Source organism: Ostrinia nubilalis, chromosome 28 (assembly GCF_963855985.1).
Source record: "Ostrinia nubilalis chromosome 28, ilOstNubi1.1, whole genome shotgun sequence".
Classification (NCBI taxonomy): Eukaryota; Metazoa; Arthropoda; class Insecta; order Lepidoptera; family Crambidae; genus Ostrinia; species Ostrinia nubilalis.
This window is the reverse complement of record NC_087115.1, coordinates 790795-808669: the sequence shown is the minus strand read 5'-3', so window position 1 is coordinate 808669 and position 17875 is coordinate 790795. Positions and strand designations below refer to the sequence as shown.

Here is a 17875-nt window from a genome sequence, read left to right as displayed (position 1 = left end):
TATACTTTTCAGGGTAAAAAACTTTGATACCGCGATGCAGGTTTGTAGGCGCGGCAGCGTATTCCATAGTAACTCATGAGTCAGCGCCATCTATTAGGTGACTATAGAGATATCTCCTACCTTCATCCTTCTTGTTGACCTCGATGTAGCTCTCGATATAGCTGCCATCCTTCACTAGCAGGTCAGTGCTGAGCTCAGGCTCGCAGAGGAAAGACGATTCCTCTGGGAGCGTCTCGTTCTTATGGCTGCGGCGGCCTCGGCGTCTGCCTGTGAAGAAACCAACACATTTAGGATTTTTGTATTTTAGATAAAAAAACCTTTGAAAAAAATTATTGCTTTTGTGCAAGGTGGATTCACTTTAACTGCTCTGAACATTGATCGTAGATTTTTCAGATAACCTATAGTCTGGTCGCCGAGCACGTAGAATTTGTCGCGCTTGCACACTCACTGCGGGCGCCCGTCGCACAGTCGCGACAGCAATATAATTATGCGCGAGCGATAAGGATGGGTAGCTTGGGGTCATTGGACAAAATTCTACGTGCTCAGAGACCGGGCTTTAGATAAAATTAAATTACAATTAAGTGCCATCCCACATGAATCAAGCATTTTTCCGGGATAAAAGAATCTACATACATACTTATAGAATTCTCGAACCCCTTTACTACTTTTTGTAACTTATCTACTACACATGTGCTACTACTGTGCAAAAATGTATCTTTCTCTATGGAAATAAAAACAAATATATCCCACAGGAACCGTACGTTTTTGTGTTATTCCAAACAATGGTCTTTTAGATTTTACATTCGGCTTCGCCCACGTACGGACAGAACATATTTTATACTATGTTCTTCAGGGATCAAATTTAGGATTCTAATGGTGAAAGAATTTAGATAGATAGATAGATATAAATGGTTTATTTGCAAAACACGTTGACACACAAGAAGCAAAAAGTAAGATTAATAAACACAGGAGTAGCAGGAAAGATATAGTACATTACAAAGAGTAAGAAAGAAAATCCTGCGCTAAGGTATAAGTGTGCCGCAGCGATGCAAAAAAGCAGAGAGCTCAGTGTAGACACTGCTCTAAAATAAGCAGAACACTGATTTTCAGCTGATTTTCATAATTTAATTAATATCATCCAGATCCGTTCTGCCGTTTCAGCGTGATTCACTAACAAACATCTATCCAAATCTTGCATTAATTTTACCTTTAGGCGGCGCGTGCGCGTCAGCTTTCTTCTTGACGTTGTCCTGCTCTGTGCGGTGTTTCTTCCTGCTCTGGCCCTTATTGGCTCCGTCCGAAGGGTCGAACAGGCTGAAGAAGGAATCCATGGCTCTGGAACAATCATCATCATCATCAGATCATGTAGTATCCACTGGAGGAGCACGAATCATCATCATTTAGTCTTCACTGTAGAAGCGTAACCTCTCTAACCCTTTTATACGGCAGTGGGAATATGGTTCCCACATATTGAACTTCCAAAATCTTTGACTCGTTACGCCCGTTAAAGAATTAATGAACAGTCAGCGTCAAATACACTCGACAACAAATAAATCGCACCACCCGCGACAAGCACTTTCAAACGTATGCATCCCCACTTCACACCAATATTGGTACCATTCAAAAGCCTAGTTCTAAACTTCATTTCATTATAGGAAAGGATATTACCCCAAAAATGTTTCTTTAGAAGGATCCAGAGTCACTTCTTCAAAAAATAGATAGTTACGCTTGAGCCAACTTTTATGGCTATAAAACTGTTAAGTTGGGATTAATCGCCATCCATCTGTTAAAGAGGACACGTGTGATCATTATTTGGTTTTATAACCATAAAATTTGGTCTAATTGATCCCAGAGGTGAGCCCAAAGTGAGGTCTTTTTTCAAGTCACATTTATGGTATATGTTAATCATTTATTAAGAAATTAAATGTGTTTTTCTTTAAGGATATTTATTGGGCTTTCAAATAACACCAATATTGTTGGGGCACCATTATTGTGTCAAAATAAAATCTTTAAAGTTCGCGTCGCGGGTGGTGCGATTTATTTGCTGTCGAGTGTAGTTCGTGACACCCAAAGTAGCCAAAAAGTTCGCATCTCAAGGTTGTGTTGTCAACTTTTTGGCCACTTTGGGTGTCCGAACTATTTGGAGCCAACTGTACCAGATGCAAACGAAGAATGTGATTTATTAAATTCCTATCCTCTCCTTGGATTGTCTGCAAGAGATGGCTTCCTAGCGATAACACCGCCTAAAATTAAACCGTTTCGATTTGGTATCTTTTTTTGTCTATTTTGTGTGGTGTACAATAAATTATAAAATATTTTATCTTTCTGTTCCTTTTACTGTCTATTTATTAGAATAATTCCCATAACAGGTGAAAAAATCAAAGCAATAATAACATTTCAATTTTCAAGTTGTTTATAAAAAAACATTTAATTTAGCAAAAACAACACAAAACAATACCTCTTCTTTGTTATAAACAATAATATTATGCTGTTTACCATTTATACACAATAAAACTTACAAAAACAGTTTTTTCACAAATCACTTTTCACACAAAAACAATAATGACTAACTTCAATCCGCATAAGTCAACTAGTCACTAACTTAAATCCAAACAAGATTTATATTTATCAGATTTTATTATGTTTTATCATAAGTGATATTCTATTTATAACAATTAATTAATTATCAATTACACCATATCTAAAACGTATTGGACATCTTCTGATAGCAAAATATCAATCCATACTGATGCAATAAATGAATTAGTCAGAGATCGAGAACAAGCTCGCACGTAGGTATTTCCCGTTATGACAAAATTGATAATGTTGCGTCATAGTTTGAAACGAAGGGGAAGGGGATTTTTGGGATTTCTGTTTTGAACTAAAAAAAGGATTTAAAAATGAGTCATCATACTCATCATTATCATCATTGTCGGCCGTTTGGTGTAGTGGTTCGAAACGGACTACTATTCCGGAGGTTTGCGGGTTCGATTCCCGCACAGTACAAACATTTGTGTGCATGAACATATTTGTTTGTATTGGACTGGGTGTTTTCTATGTATAATATGTATGTATTTACAAAAAAAAAAGTATTTAAGTATGTTTATATCCGTTGTCTAGTACCCATAGTACAAGCTTTGCTTAGTTTGGGACTAGAAGCGCAGTGTAAAATGTCTAAGGATATTTATTTATTTATTAATTTATTTCAGCCATAGGATAGGACGTCCATTGCAGAACATAGGCCTCCCCCAATGATTTCCATAATGACCGGTTGGTAACGGCCTGCATCTAGCGCCTTCCTGCTACCTTTATGAGGTGATCGGTAAAATTGTGTAGGTTTAAAAAAAATACAAATTACTGACTATCCCGTTAACCCCTTCTGGTAAGCTAAATATGCTTATGTTAAGAGTGGGTATTTACATAATACAATAGTCAAGCGGCGCGGCGGCGATCGAACCCGCGTTCCTCGGATCCTACCTCGACAACACCATTGTGCATTGGGTTATTGTCGCTTTACACCATGATTGCGCCATGATTTTATGGCTTTAACACCGATAATACCTCATAGATCCATCCAATGTTAAGAGAGTCCTGGTCCTGGGTTGGATTGTAAGGATATGGATCAACATTATTGTTTAATCACTTCACCCTGGAAAGTGCATAAGTACTGTGTACTGAAAAAAAGCTTTGTTCCTAGTTTGGTTAGGGCATTAATTGCTGTCGCGGAAGTCTACGACACCCCCACACGGGCGATGACGGAACGTGGCGGAGGTTTTAGTGGTTATACCCCGTCCTTTTCAGGACGGAGCAGCGCCCTTTTAAAGGGAGCTGGGAGTCCCATAACCACCCTGTCCTCCGGCAGTGGTGACGGTGCGCAAAGCATTTCCTCCGCAACAAAAAAGAGCATTTAATTGCTAACACAAAATACAAGATGAGAAATTAATATGATGTAAACAGCAAAGAGTGAACGACCTCTCAACAGCGAATTATTTTTATCAGCCTCGAGTAAATTTAGATAATCGCACTGAGGATAAAGTTTGGCAGCGTCCTAGCTCAAGGTTGCAAACAAAATAATATCGTAGCGTTGTTATTATAGTTTTCCCGCCAAATAACAAAGTTTATATGAGTTGGCCGATTAAAAATCCGAGGAACGCTGGTACGAACTCCGCCGGTGCTGGACTAATGTGATGAACCCACTCGTAACTTGAAAGAAAATATAACAGTCCCGTTAACCCCTCCTGGTAATTTAGCTTACCAGGAGGGGTTAACGGGGCTGTTGTCTTTTCTTTCAAGGTAATTTAGCTTACCAGGAGGGGTTAACGGGACTGTTCTTTTCTTTCAAGGTAATTTAGCTTACCAGGAGGGGTTAACGGGACTGTTGTCTTTTCTTTCAAGGTAATTTAGCTTACCACAAGGGGTTAACGGGGCTGTTGTCTTTTCTTTCAAGGTAATTTAGCTTACCACGAGGGGTTAACGGGGCTGTTGTCTTTTCTTTCAAGGTAATTTAGCTTACCACGAGGGGTTAACGGGACTGTTGTCTTTCCTTTCAAGTTACTTCAAGTTCTTCTTCACTTGAAACTTGTAAAGGTGGCGGTTCGAGTCACGACTGAGACATGCAACGAGATAAGAGACCGAGGCGGGAAGACAGCAACCGTTTCATTTGTTTTTTAAAGAATATAGTAATTTCTATTGCACAAATTACTGATAGTTTTAGATACTCGTGGTAAACTAAATATGCTAGTGTTACGAGTGGGTTCACCACAAGTCTACCGGAGGGGTTCGCACCCGCTGCGTTCGTTGGATTGGTGGTGTTCCCGAGCCATTGGGCTAAATATTGTCGCTTCTTTTGTCGCCTCAACTTATAAAAAAACTGTAGACTCTTACGAAAAAGTGTAATACAAATATACCTACCCATATCAGCTCGCATGTTGCAAAAAACAAAAAAAACTTGCGTAAAATGTAATAGGAACGTGCGTCAGAGAAACACTGTTTACCAAATGTAATGAGTCACAGATTTACAAGTTACTGGTGACGATTACTGTTATGTAAAAAGAGAAATAACACTTCAGTAAGTCCAAAAACATAACAAAACCTGTTTCCATGTGAACGGACGGCAGAAAAACATGTACTGCGCGTGCGACGATGTATGTGCAGTCTGCGTCAAAAAGTACGCAACACGTCTTTGTTACGATTGGAATAAGGTTGTCTTGTCAACTTAGCTTTAGCCCTCATTATTTGACGCTGACTTATTCAATATCAATGAGGGCTATCGTTTTAGCGCTCACCAGTTAGCGCCACTGTAGAGTAAGGTCCTGTCACTTGCTAGTAGCGAAGACAGTGGCACCAACTGGTGAGCGCGAAAGTGGTAGGAGGACTATCGCATTTGCACTCATCAAGATGGCGCCACTGTAGAGTAAGGTCCTGTCAATCGCCAGGGGTGCCAACTGTTAAGTATAAAAACGATAGCCCTCATTACGAACTTGTTATTTCTTTTTATAATTAAATCAAATACAAATTCAAGGTGATACACCAGACTGCGCCATCACTTGTCAGTATTATAAATAATTATTATGTCCATAATTTGGCATGAGACTAGACGCTAAGTTATTTTGGCAATGTCTATGTTAGAATGTTTCGAACGTCAAACGTTTTTTCGTTAGAAAGCACATGCCTAGCTGATGCCAATTGTTTATGTAACATTACAACTGGTGTTAGTAAATAACAAAATTAAAATAAATAGGTTACAACAATCATACAAAACATTGGGGATTACAAAAAAAATATGGAGTCCAGCTGAAAAACACAATTTATACATTTACTAACTGAATTTTGTACTGCTTATGTTCATCAGAAAATAATGTAGGATTCTTATGGTGAAAGATTTTAATTCATCAGTCTAGTAGTTTTGGAGCCTATTCAATTCAATATAAACAATCAAACAAAACTTTCCTAATACTAGTGTAGAAGATAGACACTCTTAAAACTCTAAAACTTGAATTTAAAATAGTAAAAAGTAACAGTATACTTTTTACTAATATTATAAATTCAAAAGTACCAATTTTTGTATGTGTCTCCTACCTCTTTAAGAGTTGACCAATTTTAATCAAAGGGGAGGCAGTTTAAGACCCAAATAAAAACATAAGATAGCCTTTGTTCGTTCGTTCGTTTCAGCCAAATGACGTCCACTGCTGGACAAAGGCCTCCCCCAAGGTTTATTCCAGTTTAATGCAAAGGGGATAATGTTTTATAACATTGTTCCAACTAAAACACTGTTCTGTTTCATTTAACAGACTACAAGTTTGTTTGTTTAAAATAATGTTACTCTGTCAAAATTTTTATGAATAAAAGTTACAGTCCATGGTTATGCTCTACTGTTTTCTTGGTAAGTAAACTGAATAATTTAGTATGTAACACTGATAAAACTTGGAATTAAGGCTGATTTCTCTCTTCTTACTTTAACAGTAGGTAACCATAACTGTTTTTTTTTTTTGTATGGAGTTTGACAGACTTGACGTCTGTTACAGTTAAAGAATAAAAGCAAATGTAAACCAGTGTGCTTCAAATTCGCACCATTGAAGCCATTAGACAGAATAATAATAAAGAAGTCAAGTTTATTTATTCATCTTATTCATTTATAAAAAGAGTTAATTTAGAAAACAATGATTAAAAATTAAAGAAATATTTAAAACAATGACTAGAAAGTATATAATACAAACATACTTTGTTAATGAATGACTGAATATAAAAAACACATTATTTCATACAACTTTTTATGATTCTCATTACAAATGGATAAAAAATTAGCACTAGAAACATTGAACTATAGCCAAAAAAATATAAATGTTAAGTAGGGTATTCTAATTTCTCATAACTGGACTCAGACAATGCATTATGTTGTGCAAGAAGTAAGAGTTATGCTATCATACGATCTGTATTATTAGCAATCCAAGGCAACTATTGCGAAATATTAGAAAGGGTACAATCAGTAATTTTCTCTTCCTGGAATAATTTCGCGCCAAAAAATAAAAAACTTTTCACGTCAAGGTCACCAAGGAGGTATTATTACGAAAAAAAAAGAAAATTCTTAATTTAAAATATGAAAAAGGTTTACTCACAAACAGCTGTTGTAGGTTCAAGGTCACGCATAAACAAGTCTTCTGTTGCCAGCTAGGCGTCTAAAACACTTATGAATAAACAGAAACGTACAAAACAAACAAGGGAACACTGCCAAATTATTTATCGTGACGCAAAGATCAAGATTAAAGCAACTGTTTAAATACAATCGATCTTGCTAGGGTCTCTTTGTTTACACAGAACACATCAGTGACTTATACATTACGCGTGTACTATTACGTTTTCAAACACGTATGAATCTGATAAGACTATTTTGTAACGGTTGTGAAATTATTTTCGCCGATTATTTCCATTGAAAATCGAAGGTACATTTCCCCGCTCGGCCCATTTTTGTTTGATTTGACAACTTTGACAATTTAGTGACAGAATAAATGACATTTAGATTTTTTTTATTCTTAACTCGCAACACTGGTTACACTGGCAGCATCGGAAACCAATGTCCGAACCGAAACTAGTGGATATTTTAAAATATTTTTGTGAAAATGTTTGAAACCTGCAATAGCACGTACAAGCTGAAAAATTGAAAGATTTTTTCCAATTTCTTACAAAAAAGTACGCCCAAACAGTAGCGGCGTAAGGGGGGGGCGGTGGGGGCGGTCCGCCCCGGGTGCCAAGCATCAGGGGGTGACAAAGTCACGCAGATTAGTACTCACTGACGCATCTGCATGGCAAGGACGGTCGTGATGTCATGACAGGGGGGGTGCCATTCTGGGGTGTCTTAGGCTATAATTTATATATTTATATTATGACGGGGGGGGGGGGGGGGGGTGCCGCCCCGGGTGCCAACCTATGCTACGCCGCCACTGCCGCCCAAAGACATCCAATCGTGATTATTTGCGCTTGTTTAATTTGTCGGCGCCGGACACAGATGCTGCAAATTATTATTGATGATTAATAGTACCAATCTTAATATTATGTTATCTGTATAAATCTGTAGAGCAGAAGGTTTGTGATTCCTAAACGTAACACCCGACTGATGCGCAGAAAAAGATAACTGTCAATCAGTTGTGTCATGTCAAGTGTGAGCAGGCGGCTGCGAGGTTATAGATGACCCACGCTGAACTGTCCCACCAAACTCAATGACAGGGGGGCGCTACCATCGTTCAACTATATGGTTTCCAACATGGCAAAAATCTGAACCAGCGATCCGGTATTGACGGTGGCGCCCCACTGTCAATGTCATGCATAGGACAGTTCAGTATTTTGGAACTATATCTTTGAAAGCGTGTTGAGTTTGGTGGAACGTTAAATTGTAGGAAAAGTGATTGTCAACCATCCAAGATATTATCTCCTTGCCCGTTAACCCACGCCTATGGAGATTCCACCCCTAGAGTTCCTTCTGATAGAGACCCAGTGCCTTTAAATTTAATAATGACTTTCGTAATAAAATCAAAACGTACTTACTATAGAATTCGGAACAACAAGCAATTTTAGTGTTGCCATTAATTATTAAATTAAAATTGATACCAGTCCGATTTACTTGCGAACGAAATAATTATTCCAATTAAAATTTCCTCTATTTGTTTTAATGACATATAAAACATTTTGAACGTCATCTAAAATCAATTTCATCTAAAGTATTTTTTTCCATTGTTAATTAACATTTAAATGTGCGTTTTAGCATTTACAATAAAACTACCATGAGGATTTTCGGAACAAACATACACTGTACTTATTGACAGTGACATTTGTGATTGACACTGACAGTTCTTTTGCAAAACGGCGAAAACGCGGCGGGAAAATCAGTTTTTCACCTAAAACCAACACTTTTTAAACCGCAACTTTACTTTAAAATACATAAAAATGTCAATACAAGTAGAGAACAACTTAAAGAACACAGAAAACAAGGATTTATTCGAACAGCGGGCTCATTACGTGCCATGTAAAATAGACGAAGATGGTCAAGCGAATGTAAATAAATATTTCGAGCCGTACGTTACTAAAAACGATGATGGAGGTAAGAATATACTTGAAAAGCTAATATAAGTACGTAGTTTTCTTTGTTCACTTCTGTATTAGCAAAAATAATAGGGATTTAGGTGGTTTCAAAACATTTTTAAGCTTGTAGAGGTCAAGTCCTTTTTCTACAGAAAGTATGCTCTTTTTATAGTTAATATAACGTACACATCATCTTCTCATGTTGCCAACGTTAAAAGAAATACCATTAGTAGTCATTTTAAGCATAAACAATCTTATAATTCAGTATCTTATAAATATTTTTAAGGTTATATTTACCTTTTTTTTTTTGTAGATTTGACTGCAACCTTCAGAGGCCACAAATTAGATGGAACCAACATGGAACTTCCTAAAGGATACAGAGCTATTGTGGTGACAGAAGCCAAAAAACCTCTAGCTGAAGAAGCTGATAGAAGATTTCAGGTAAGAAATTTGCCCGACTGCACCAGAAGGAGGGTTATGTTTTTCGAGTGTATTCTTGATGTGTGTCTGTCTGTCTGTCTACCTGTGTGTCTATCTATGTGTGTGTGTGTGTGTGTGGGTGTGTGCTATGTATCCATCTGTTTCTCTGTGTGTCTCTGTCTGTCTTTCTGTGTGTCTGACTGTCTCTATTGAGAAGAAACACCCAAACAAAACACTTGTATTGATCAATATGTATTTTTGCAGGTTGCCGGTGGATTCAAAGAGCTAGTTTACTGGAATTGGGACAAGAAGCCTTCGAAAAACGACAATCTGACAAGAGCCATGGAATGGATCGATATATCGGAGGCGGTAGGTTGATGTCTACTATATTTTGATTCAGTATTTGCTGCCATATCAATGAAAGATCGAAGATTGGATTTCCACTTTATCCAGGACTGGCTTGTTTTTAAATGTTAAGTATTAGCTTAGCTAGCTATTATTATAGGCCAGTAGAATTAAACACAAAAATTGATTAAATCGGAAATAATTCCTACAAAAGATTTTTTTGCTTTAATGGCTTCATTGGTTGCCCATTAAGACTCTCCTAAGTTTTCGACTTCGACGGAGTTGTGCTTAAGTGGTGGGGGCCCCCGAAAGGGGCGTTTTTTCGGTTTTCCGGTTATACCGCGTAAAGGACTTAACCTATCGAAAAGTGGTCTTCATGACGGTTGAAGGGAACTTAATCCTGCATTGAATAAGACCAAATTCAAATGTTTTGGATAAACCGTTCCCGCGCTAAAGTTCGGAAAAGTAGAAAATATACGTATAATTAATGACCCTCTCCACGTCCAATGGCTTGTTACCCACAGGCTTCCAAGTCTTGAAAAGGGCCACCTCAACCAGTGTAACCCTATCAAGGCTTACGAGCTTGATGCGCCTATCCTTGTGCGTCCCAGCCGTTCCTTAACTGCGGTTGGTGCACCTCTTCCTTGCACTCTCCTGAACGACCCTGTGTTACCTACTGTGGCTGTCCCTCTTCCTTGCAGCCTCCTGCACGACTACGTTGCCTAGCCGTATGCCTGGTCCAAGGTTCGACGCCACAAAATCAACTTCGCACGCGTGAAAATAGTTTAAATACTATTTTCCGTGCTTGCAACATTTTTCTTTACTGCTTCGGCTCTATTAGTCGTAGAGTGATTGTATATATCCTATAGCCTTCCTCATTTTATGAGCCATTCAACACAAAAATTATTATTTCAATCAAACTAGTAATTCTTGAGATTAGCGCGTTCAAACAAACAATCAAAAAACTCTTCAGCGTTTTAATATGAACTTGTTGTTGATTTTTGGCGTCAAACCTTAGACCAGGCATACGGCTAGGCAACGTAGTCGTGCAGGAGGATACAAGGAAGAGGGGCAGCCACAGTAGGTAACACAGAGTCGTTCAGGTGAGTGCCAGGAAGAGGTGCAGCAACCGCAGTTAAGGAACGGCTGGGACGAACAAGGATCGGCGAATCCAGCTAGTATGCCTTGATAGGGTTACACTGGTTGAGGCGCTCCTTTTCAAGACTTGGAAGCCTGCGGGTAACGAGCCATTGGACGTGGAGAGGGTCATTAATTATACACATATTTTCTACTTTGCCGAACATTTGCACGAGAACGGTTTGTTCAAAACATATGAATTTGGTCTTAATTAATGCAGAATTAAATGCCCTTCAACCATCAGGAAGACCACTTTTCGATAGGGTAAGTCCTTTACGCGGTATAACTGGAAAACCGAAAAAGCGCCCCTTTCGGGGGCCCCAACCACTTAAGCACAACTCCGTCGAAGTCGAAAACTTAGGAGAGTCTTAATGGGCAACCAATGAAGCCATTAAAGCAAAAAAATCTTTTGTAGGAATTATTTCCGATTTAAAAGCTAATTCTACTGGACTATTAAGCTTAGTTATGAAATTACTTTATGTGTGAGGATTTTAAATGTGGAGATTTGCTCTTGTGTTAAATTTTTACCTTTTTCAACAAATGATAACTCAAAATCTATTGACTTCACCAAGATAATGCATAATCATCTTATTCTTACAAGACTTGATGGCTGGTCACAGTCACATTTATTTTTATTTATTTATTTATTTATTCTAGAAGGCTGCTTGAAGGCTTACAGAAAATCCAACGCGCCAACAAGTTATAGGTACAATCGTGCAAATAATATCAAAGTCACCTAATACAAGTATTCTAGTCTGGTCTGTGTAGTATGCGCGTCACTACGCACACACTCACATCCCTTACATAGTATATAAGGCAATGCACCGAAAAAAAAAAAAAAAAAAAAAAAAAAATAAACGCACGCTTAATAGCTCTTAATACGCAGTCAGTCTACTTATTTAATCGTCCCAACGCCCAACGTTGCATGGCGACCCTGCCAGTGCTGCTCACGCAGCATTGTGCAGATGGTTTAGTGGAAAATAAAAATTAATTAAAGTAATGTTATATAAATTCAAGATAGTTATCGGTGAAAAGTGAACAAACAAAATATGGACTAAAAATTAGACTTAATTCAAAATTCAATAAAAATATCGAACATGAACGCAAAATAGTAATATCAAGTGCCAAAAATCAAGAAATTCCTGATGAAGACGTTAGAAAACAACGGACCGAGGTGATGGAGTCAGATGAGGTAACAACAGTGTGCTGGGCGCCGGGCGATGATGGAGTCAGATGAGGTAACAACAGTGTGCTGGGAGCCGGGCGATGATGGAGCCAGATGATGAGGTTGACAGCAGTTAGCAGGGTGCCGGGAGTGTTCGAGTCGGAAGTGGTCGCAGCCGGGAGAACCCTACATCATGATAAGTCCCCGTGCAGAAGTCCCCATATGCCCCATGAAGAAAAGTCCTCTTGTCCTCTTAAAAATTAGGTCATCATTCTACGGTAATTTTTTTTTGTCATTTATTATTTATCATTTAAATTCTGGAGGTTACTTTAATTTTTGAGTGTTAATTTATTGGTTTAATTTGAGATATGATTTTTTTTAATAATTTCGTAACATTTTTTTAAAGAAAATTATTTTTGTGAGAATATTTTTTATGGAAATATTAAATGTACTAATTAAAACTTAATTTACATGGAATAAGGGAATTCGATATTTTTGTTGAAGATGTAAAATGTTTATTATGTATTTTGAATATTTTTTTCTGTTTAAGTTAAAATTATTAATAATAACGTTTGTTGACGACATAATAATGTAATACTGAATATGAAAATACTGAATAATTCGCATAATATTTTATTTGCAGAAGTTAAATATGAGTAATATTTTTTTTTTCTAACAGGAATTAACCAATTTAAGTATTTTTAGTTTTTACACAATCACACCAGTGATATTTTACAGCCTCATGTTGTTACATTTTATTTGATTAGGATTTATTTACATTAATATTATTACTAAAATTTGTATTTTAAATATTTGATTTTTTAGAAGTAGGTCAATGATTTTGTTACTCAGTCATGTCATTGCACTCAACGCATACGACTTATTGCAAATCAGCAAAACGTGATTAGCATCACACACATTATGATGACTTGTAGGTATTTTCTAGCGTATCGACACAATACTTCGCTGTAATTAAGATCTTTACATTTTAAACAATAATTGTAATTTGGTATGCAAGTAAACACTTTAAATCATTGTCATAATTTTCTAGACTTTTTGAGACTACCAAGATCGCATTTCTAAATGTGTATCTTTAACAAAACATTAATAGGATTATTGATTGATGTGATTGATATTGGATTTAACTTATAAGGAAAACATTATTTTGATTTTTTTTCATGACATAGTATGCAATTGATTATACTAATTGATGTAATGATAAAATTATAAAGTAACTTATGAAAACGTGACACAAGTAGAATTTGATGATTGAAATATTTTGCAAAGCGTAGCGTAGGTAAAATATCACTTGGCTTACTACTCGATTGCTGATTTATTTGGGTCAACACACAATAACAATGATTAACTGTAATTGAAAGTTTTTGACTATGAACGTAAATTATTGTACACAAATTCTATTTGGTTTGTCTTAATTATGACTTTATTACAGTATATTCAGTTATAGTAAATGACTTATTGTGTAACTAGAAATTATGTTATAACTATGAACTTATAATTGCACGGATAAGACGATGATAATAAGAATAATTTTGATTCTATGACATGAATATAATTTATACAATGTATAAAGTTAATTAAATAACTTATTGTAAGTTAGAAAATTGTAGGCATAGGAATGTATGTTAATGTTATTAAATGATGAAGGCTATGAGATAAAGGTTTGTTGTTATAATGCAGGTTTTGGTTTGAAATTCAGATAGGCAAAGTTATAAAATAGGTTGATATTGTTTGTAACGGTAAGCTAAAAGTAAGGCATGCATTAATTACATAGGATACTTTCAATTATTTTGGACTGATCACCCGAATATTTAAAGATATTCTTGTGCATTGATTGCGTAGGTTTGTGAGATTGTAAAGTATTTTGTTAGATATTGAATGAATATTGAAATATTATATGAATATTATGTAAACATGGTACTAAAATAAATAATATTAAGGGGAATTATCCTTCGTTCGATCATGGTGCATACTAGATATCTCTGTGAGAATAGTTGGAGACATTAATAAGTCTTAAAATTATCCCTTAATTTAAATGATTATTATAAATAAATAAATATTATTATAAAGTGCGCGCACATGTTATAAAAGTACCATGAATAAAATATGATAAAATGAATTAAGTCGACTATAAATAAATGAAAATAATGAATTGTAAGTGTATAGTAGATCTACTATACTAACTAATAAAACATGAGGGTGGCCACCTCATAAGAATTGATGACGTAAATGGAAACTAATGGATATGACTTGTGTACTAGTACGAAATACTTGGATGTGACTTTATTCTTATAACATAAAATTGATATCTTTTAAAAAATTTAAATAGTCGTCAACAACACGTTTCGATTAAGAATTATTTTTTTTTTTTTTTTAATATTTTTTAATACTATTTGTTATGGATATTTGACACCACTAATTTAAATCAAATTTTGCAATGTGTTAAATTGTCATTTATGTTTATTTCTAATATAGCCAATCTCACGTTTTATAAAAAAAAATCATTATTGAATGGTGTCAAGCCTACCCAATTTTGTAGTCTTATTTTTTTTCATTATCTTTTTTGTATGTAAAAAAAAAAACAAAAAAAACGGGGGAGGTGTAGTATGCGCGTCACTACGCACACACTCACATCCCTTACATAGTATATAAGGCAATGCACGTCAATAAACGCACGCTTAATAGCTCTTAATACGCAGTCAGTCTACTTATTTAATCGTCCCAACGCCCAACGTTGCATCTGCGAGCACATAGAATTTTGTCCAATGACCCCAAGCTACCCATCCTAATCGCTCGCGCGTAATTATGTTGCTGTCGCGCTCGCACACTCACTGCGGGCGCCCGTCGCACAGTCGCGACAGCAATATAATTACGCGCGAGCGATTAGGATGGGTAGCTTGGGGTCATTGGACAAAATTCTACATGCTCACAGACCGGGCTTTAGCAAGTAGTATTACATGAAGTAATCCTTTACTGATTTCTCTCTTTCAGATACATGGAGACTGAAGAAACCAGCTGCAACATAATTATAAGAAAACCAATAATTTTAAGGATAAAATGTGATATAAATAAAAAAAGTACTTGTTTTAAACTTTGTATTTTTAACAAAACATCTTATAGTTATCTGAACAAACCAAATTCATGTCTTTAACACTAACAGAAATGCATTTTCATGAACACAATACTCTAAAAAACATCATCTTCAAACAACAGCTAATCAGAATATAAATATTTATTGCTAAGTACCACTTAATTCAACCACCTAAGGTTCTTTTCCACTTCGTTTTTTTTTTGCAGAATCTATACTTACGAGCATAAGTATGGAATCACCCCTTTGTGTTCCGAGCGGTCTTAAGAACTGAATGACTATGTATTGTATGTATCTATGGTATCAATTTTAAGTTTATAATATCACCTTTAAAATGGTACCATTTTTATTGATCTTCTATTAGACACTTAGTTCTTATGATCGCTCGAAATAAATAGGGTGATTCCATATTTTTGCTCGCGAGTGTAGTAGTATAATAATTATGCGTTTTAATATTAGGAACTTTAAATATTACATTACCTACTGCCTACATTAATCAGTGCTAAGTGGATCAGATACGGAAATCCTTGGTTCGACTATCGGTGGGACACAAATCTACGAATCTCATCGATACGACCAGAGTCCCGATTGCGCTAATGTGTAATTTCTCCAATTCATTCGCGCTTCATCTCCAGTTACGCTCCAGTTCATGTGCAATTAGGTATCTCGGTAAAGTTCAAGCGCAAACAAAGACAAAACAACAGATTTAGAGTAGGCGCACACCGTTGATTTTTCGTCGACCGATAGTTTAGTCGGGCAGTTGATCAGTATGGGCATGTATGGAGTGCGCACACTACGCCGATTCGATTTGGCCGATTCTTCATACAAATTAAAATCGGGCACAACTATCGGCCAACTAAAAATCAACGGTGTGCGCCTACTCTTAAGGTTCAGTCAAACCAACGCGATCAGCCGGCGTGCAGAGATGGCGACCAGACTTAAATGCATTGATCGCCATCGCTGCACGCCGGATGATCGCGTGTGATCGCGTTGGTTTGGCTGATACTTTATACATTATCCATTAAAATTACGAACACCTAGTTTTTTAAACTAAAATTACTAAAACAGCAAATATTCGTGAAGCGCTTGACTTGCGTTTGAAAAAGAATAGCCTTCTGTCAGCTTTTACTCAGAGGCGTTGTCAAAACAGCTGACGTTCGTTCGTCGTCCAAACGCGTTGCTGTTGGAAAATTTTTAGCGCAACCGGGGCCCAGGTTTTATGATCACGGTCATAACAATCTGTTACTAGTGAAATACGAAAGAACCCACGGGGTCTAGTCTTCAGTATTTTCTGTATTAGCTATTTTCTCCCTCAATTTCTTCTGCAATTCCATCCTTCTATTATGCTCAAATCTGCTTAATCTAATCGTCCTTGTAAACTTAGCTTTGCTGGCAACTTTTGAATTATTTCTACTGGTAACACTGAGTTTTTTATTTTTATTAGCCGCCATATTGGTATTTTTTAGCTTATTATCTTTGATATTTATTTCTTTTTCTGTATTATTATCAGTTTGACTGTTACTTGGGCTATCATATAAATAGTTAACATGTCCAATGCCATACTCTGTAGAATTTTTCAAATCGTCAAAATCATTTATCTTTTCTCGCTCCATCTTGTTGAAAATCTTCAAAAACTGCCAAAATTCTATATTCAAGCCTCTAATATTTTTCTCATAAAAATCCTTCAGTTTTGGGTCGCATTTGTGTTTATTTACGATCGGCTTAGGCTTCGCCGTTCGATTATTTATTTTTGCAGTCACATCTTCATTTTTCTCAGCATTGGCATTATCATTAGAGTTATTTGTCTTGTGTTTCCATACTTTAGGCCTAAAAGGTTTTTTATTCGGATCATGAGTTCGGCCATGCAAAGTCACCGCACTCAGATTTTGGCATACTTTTTCACATTTATTACAGGGGTACAACATTTTAACGCCTTTCCTCTTCGCTTCAATCCCCAATTTCTTTAACTTCTTCAAATAATCTACATCATTTTTATCCAACTCACTCGAATTAGGCAAAACATAACCTGATACATCGAATTTTTGCGTCTCCACAATCCATTCTTTCCCTTTTTTAACCAATTTAGAAGTAGACATAGATTTTTTCTTTATTTCTCTGTTCTTCCTATCCAAATCCATCCCAGCTTTCTTATTCAAAATTTTGATACTAGGTATGATATCCAGTTCTTTTGCATTATCATTTTTTGTCTCGTAATAATACCTAGAGTTATTTGTTGTCTCTTTTCGATCGAGTATACTTAAAAAGGATATCTTGACGTCTTCCTTGTGTACTGTTTTCATGTGTTTTCGTATGTTTCTTTCCGTGACGTAGTCACAGAGGGGACATTTCATGAGCATTGTGTCGCTGCATACGTCAAAGTGAGTTTGACAATGCTCCATTAGTTCAGGTTTGGTTTGGAACAGCTGAAAAAAAGTTATTATTTTCATTAAAAGTTTTAAGCCTTTAAGTTCAAATTTTTTATTGTTTTTAAACCTTAAGACAGGAATTAAGTTCAAAATAGGGTGGGAAGTGTATTCCCACTTCCGTAAAAAGTTAAAGTTTTTGTTTGTATTAATTATTAGTTTTAGTTGTCATATTATTTATTTATACTTTATTGTAATGTGAACTTA

The 17875-nt window shown here is 36.2% G+C and overlaps 3 protein-coding genes across 4 annotated transcripts in view; 1 reads left to right on the top strand and 2 right to left on the bottom strand.

The window, feature by feature from the left end:
* Positions 1-58: 58 nt before the first annotated feature.
* On the bottom strand, positions 59-7208 carry LOC135085490 (uncharacterized). 2 transcript variants are annotated; one of them, XM_063980282.1, is made up of 3 exons: positions 7116-7208; positions 1208-1335; positions 59-267 (listed from the first exon to the last, which is right to left on the bottom strand). In XM_063980282.1, the coding sequence occupies exons 2-3, from the start codon at positions 1329-1331 to the stop codon at positions 74-76; spliced, it is 318 nt and encodes a 105-aa protein (XP_063836352.1). In that variant the 5' UTR covers positions 1332-1335; positions 7116-7208; the 3' UTR covers positions 59-73. The 2 variants fall into 2 exon arrangements, with proteins under 2 accessions (XP_063836352.1, XP_063836353.1); XM_063980283.1 differs by lacking the exon at positions 7116-7208 and adding an exon at positions 2520-2716.
* A 141-nt stretch (positions 7209-7349) lies between these two features.
* On the top strand, positions 7350-15248 carry LOC135085489 (ribonuclease H2 subunit C). The gene is made up of 5 exons (XM_063980281.1): positions 7350-7439; positions 8756-9091; positions 9386-9513; positions 9757-9861; positions 15149-15248. Exons 2-5 carry the CDS (start codon positions 8938-8940, stop codon positions 15161-15163), a joined length of 402 nt encoding a protein of 133 aa, XP_063836351.1. The 5' UTR covers positions 7350-7439; positions 8756-8937; the 3' UTR covers positions 15164-15248.
* Positions 15239-17875, bottom strand: part of LOC135085165 (uncharacterized) — a 27486-nt gene continuing 24849 nt past the window's right edge. Inside the window, exon 18 of the mRNA XM_063979921.1 lies at positions 15239-17668. Coding sequence (XP_063835991.1) covers positions 16520-17668 — 1149 coding nt within the window. The 3' untranslated portion in view covers positions 15239-16519. The remainder of the gene's footprint in view (positions 17669-17875) is intronic.

Excerpts from the sequence above, each read along its gene's own strand:
- LOC135085490 (XM_063980282.1), bottom strand. The coding sequence starts at position 1,331 with ATGGATTCCTTCTTCAGCCTGTTCGACCCTTCGGACGGAGCCAATAAG. Across the intron at positions 268-1,207 it reads CGCGCACGCGCCGCCTAAAG|GCAGACGCCGAGGCCGCCGC; the intron begins GTAAAATTAATG and ends GTTTCTTCACAG.
- LOC135085489 (XM_063980281.1), top strand. The coding sequence starts at position 8,938 with ATGTCAATACAAGTAGAGAACAACTTAAAGAACACAGAAAACAAGGAT. Across the intron at positions 9,092-9,385 it reads TACTAAAAACGATGATGGAG|ATTTGACTGCAACCTTCAGA; the intron begins GTAAGAATATAC and ends TTTTTTTTGTAG. Across the intron at positions 9,514-9,756 it reads AAGCTGATAGAAGATTTCAG|GTTGCCGGTGGATTCAAAGA; the intron begins GTAAGAAATTTG and ends GTATTTTTGCAG.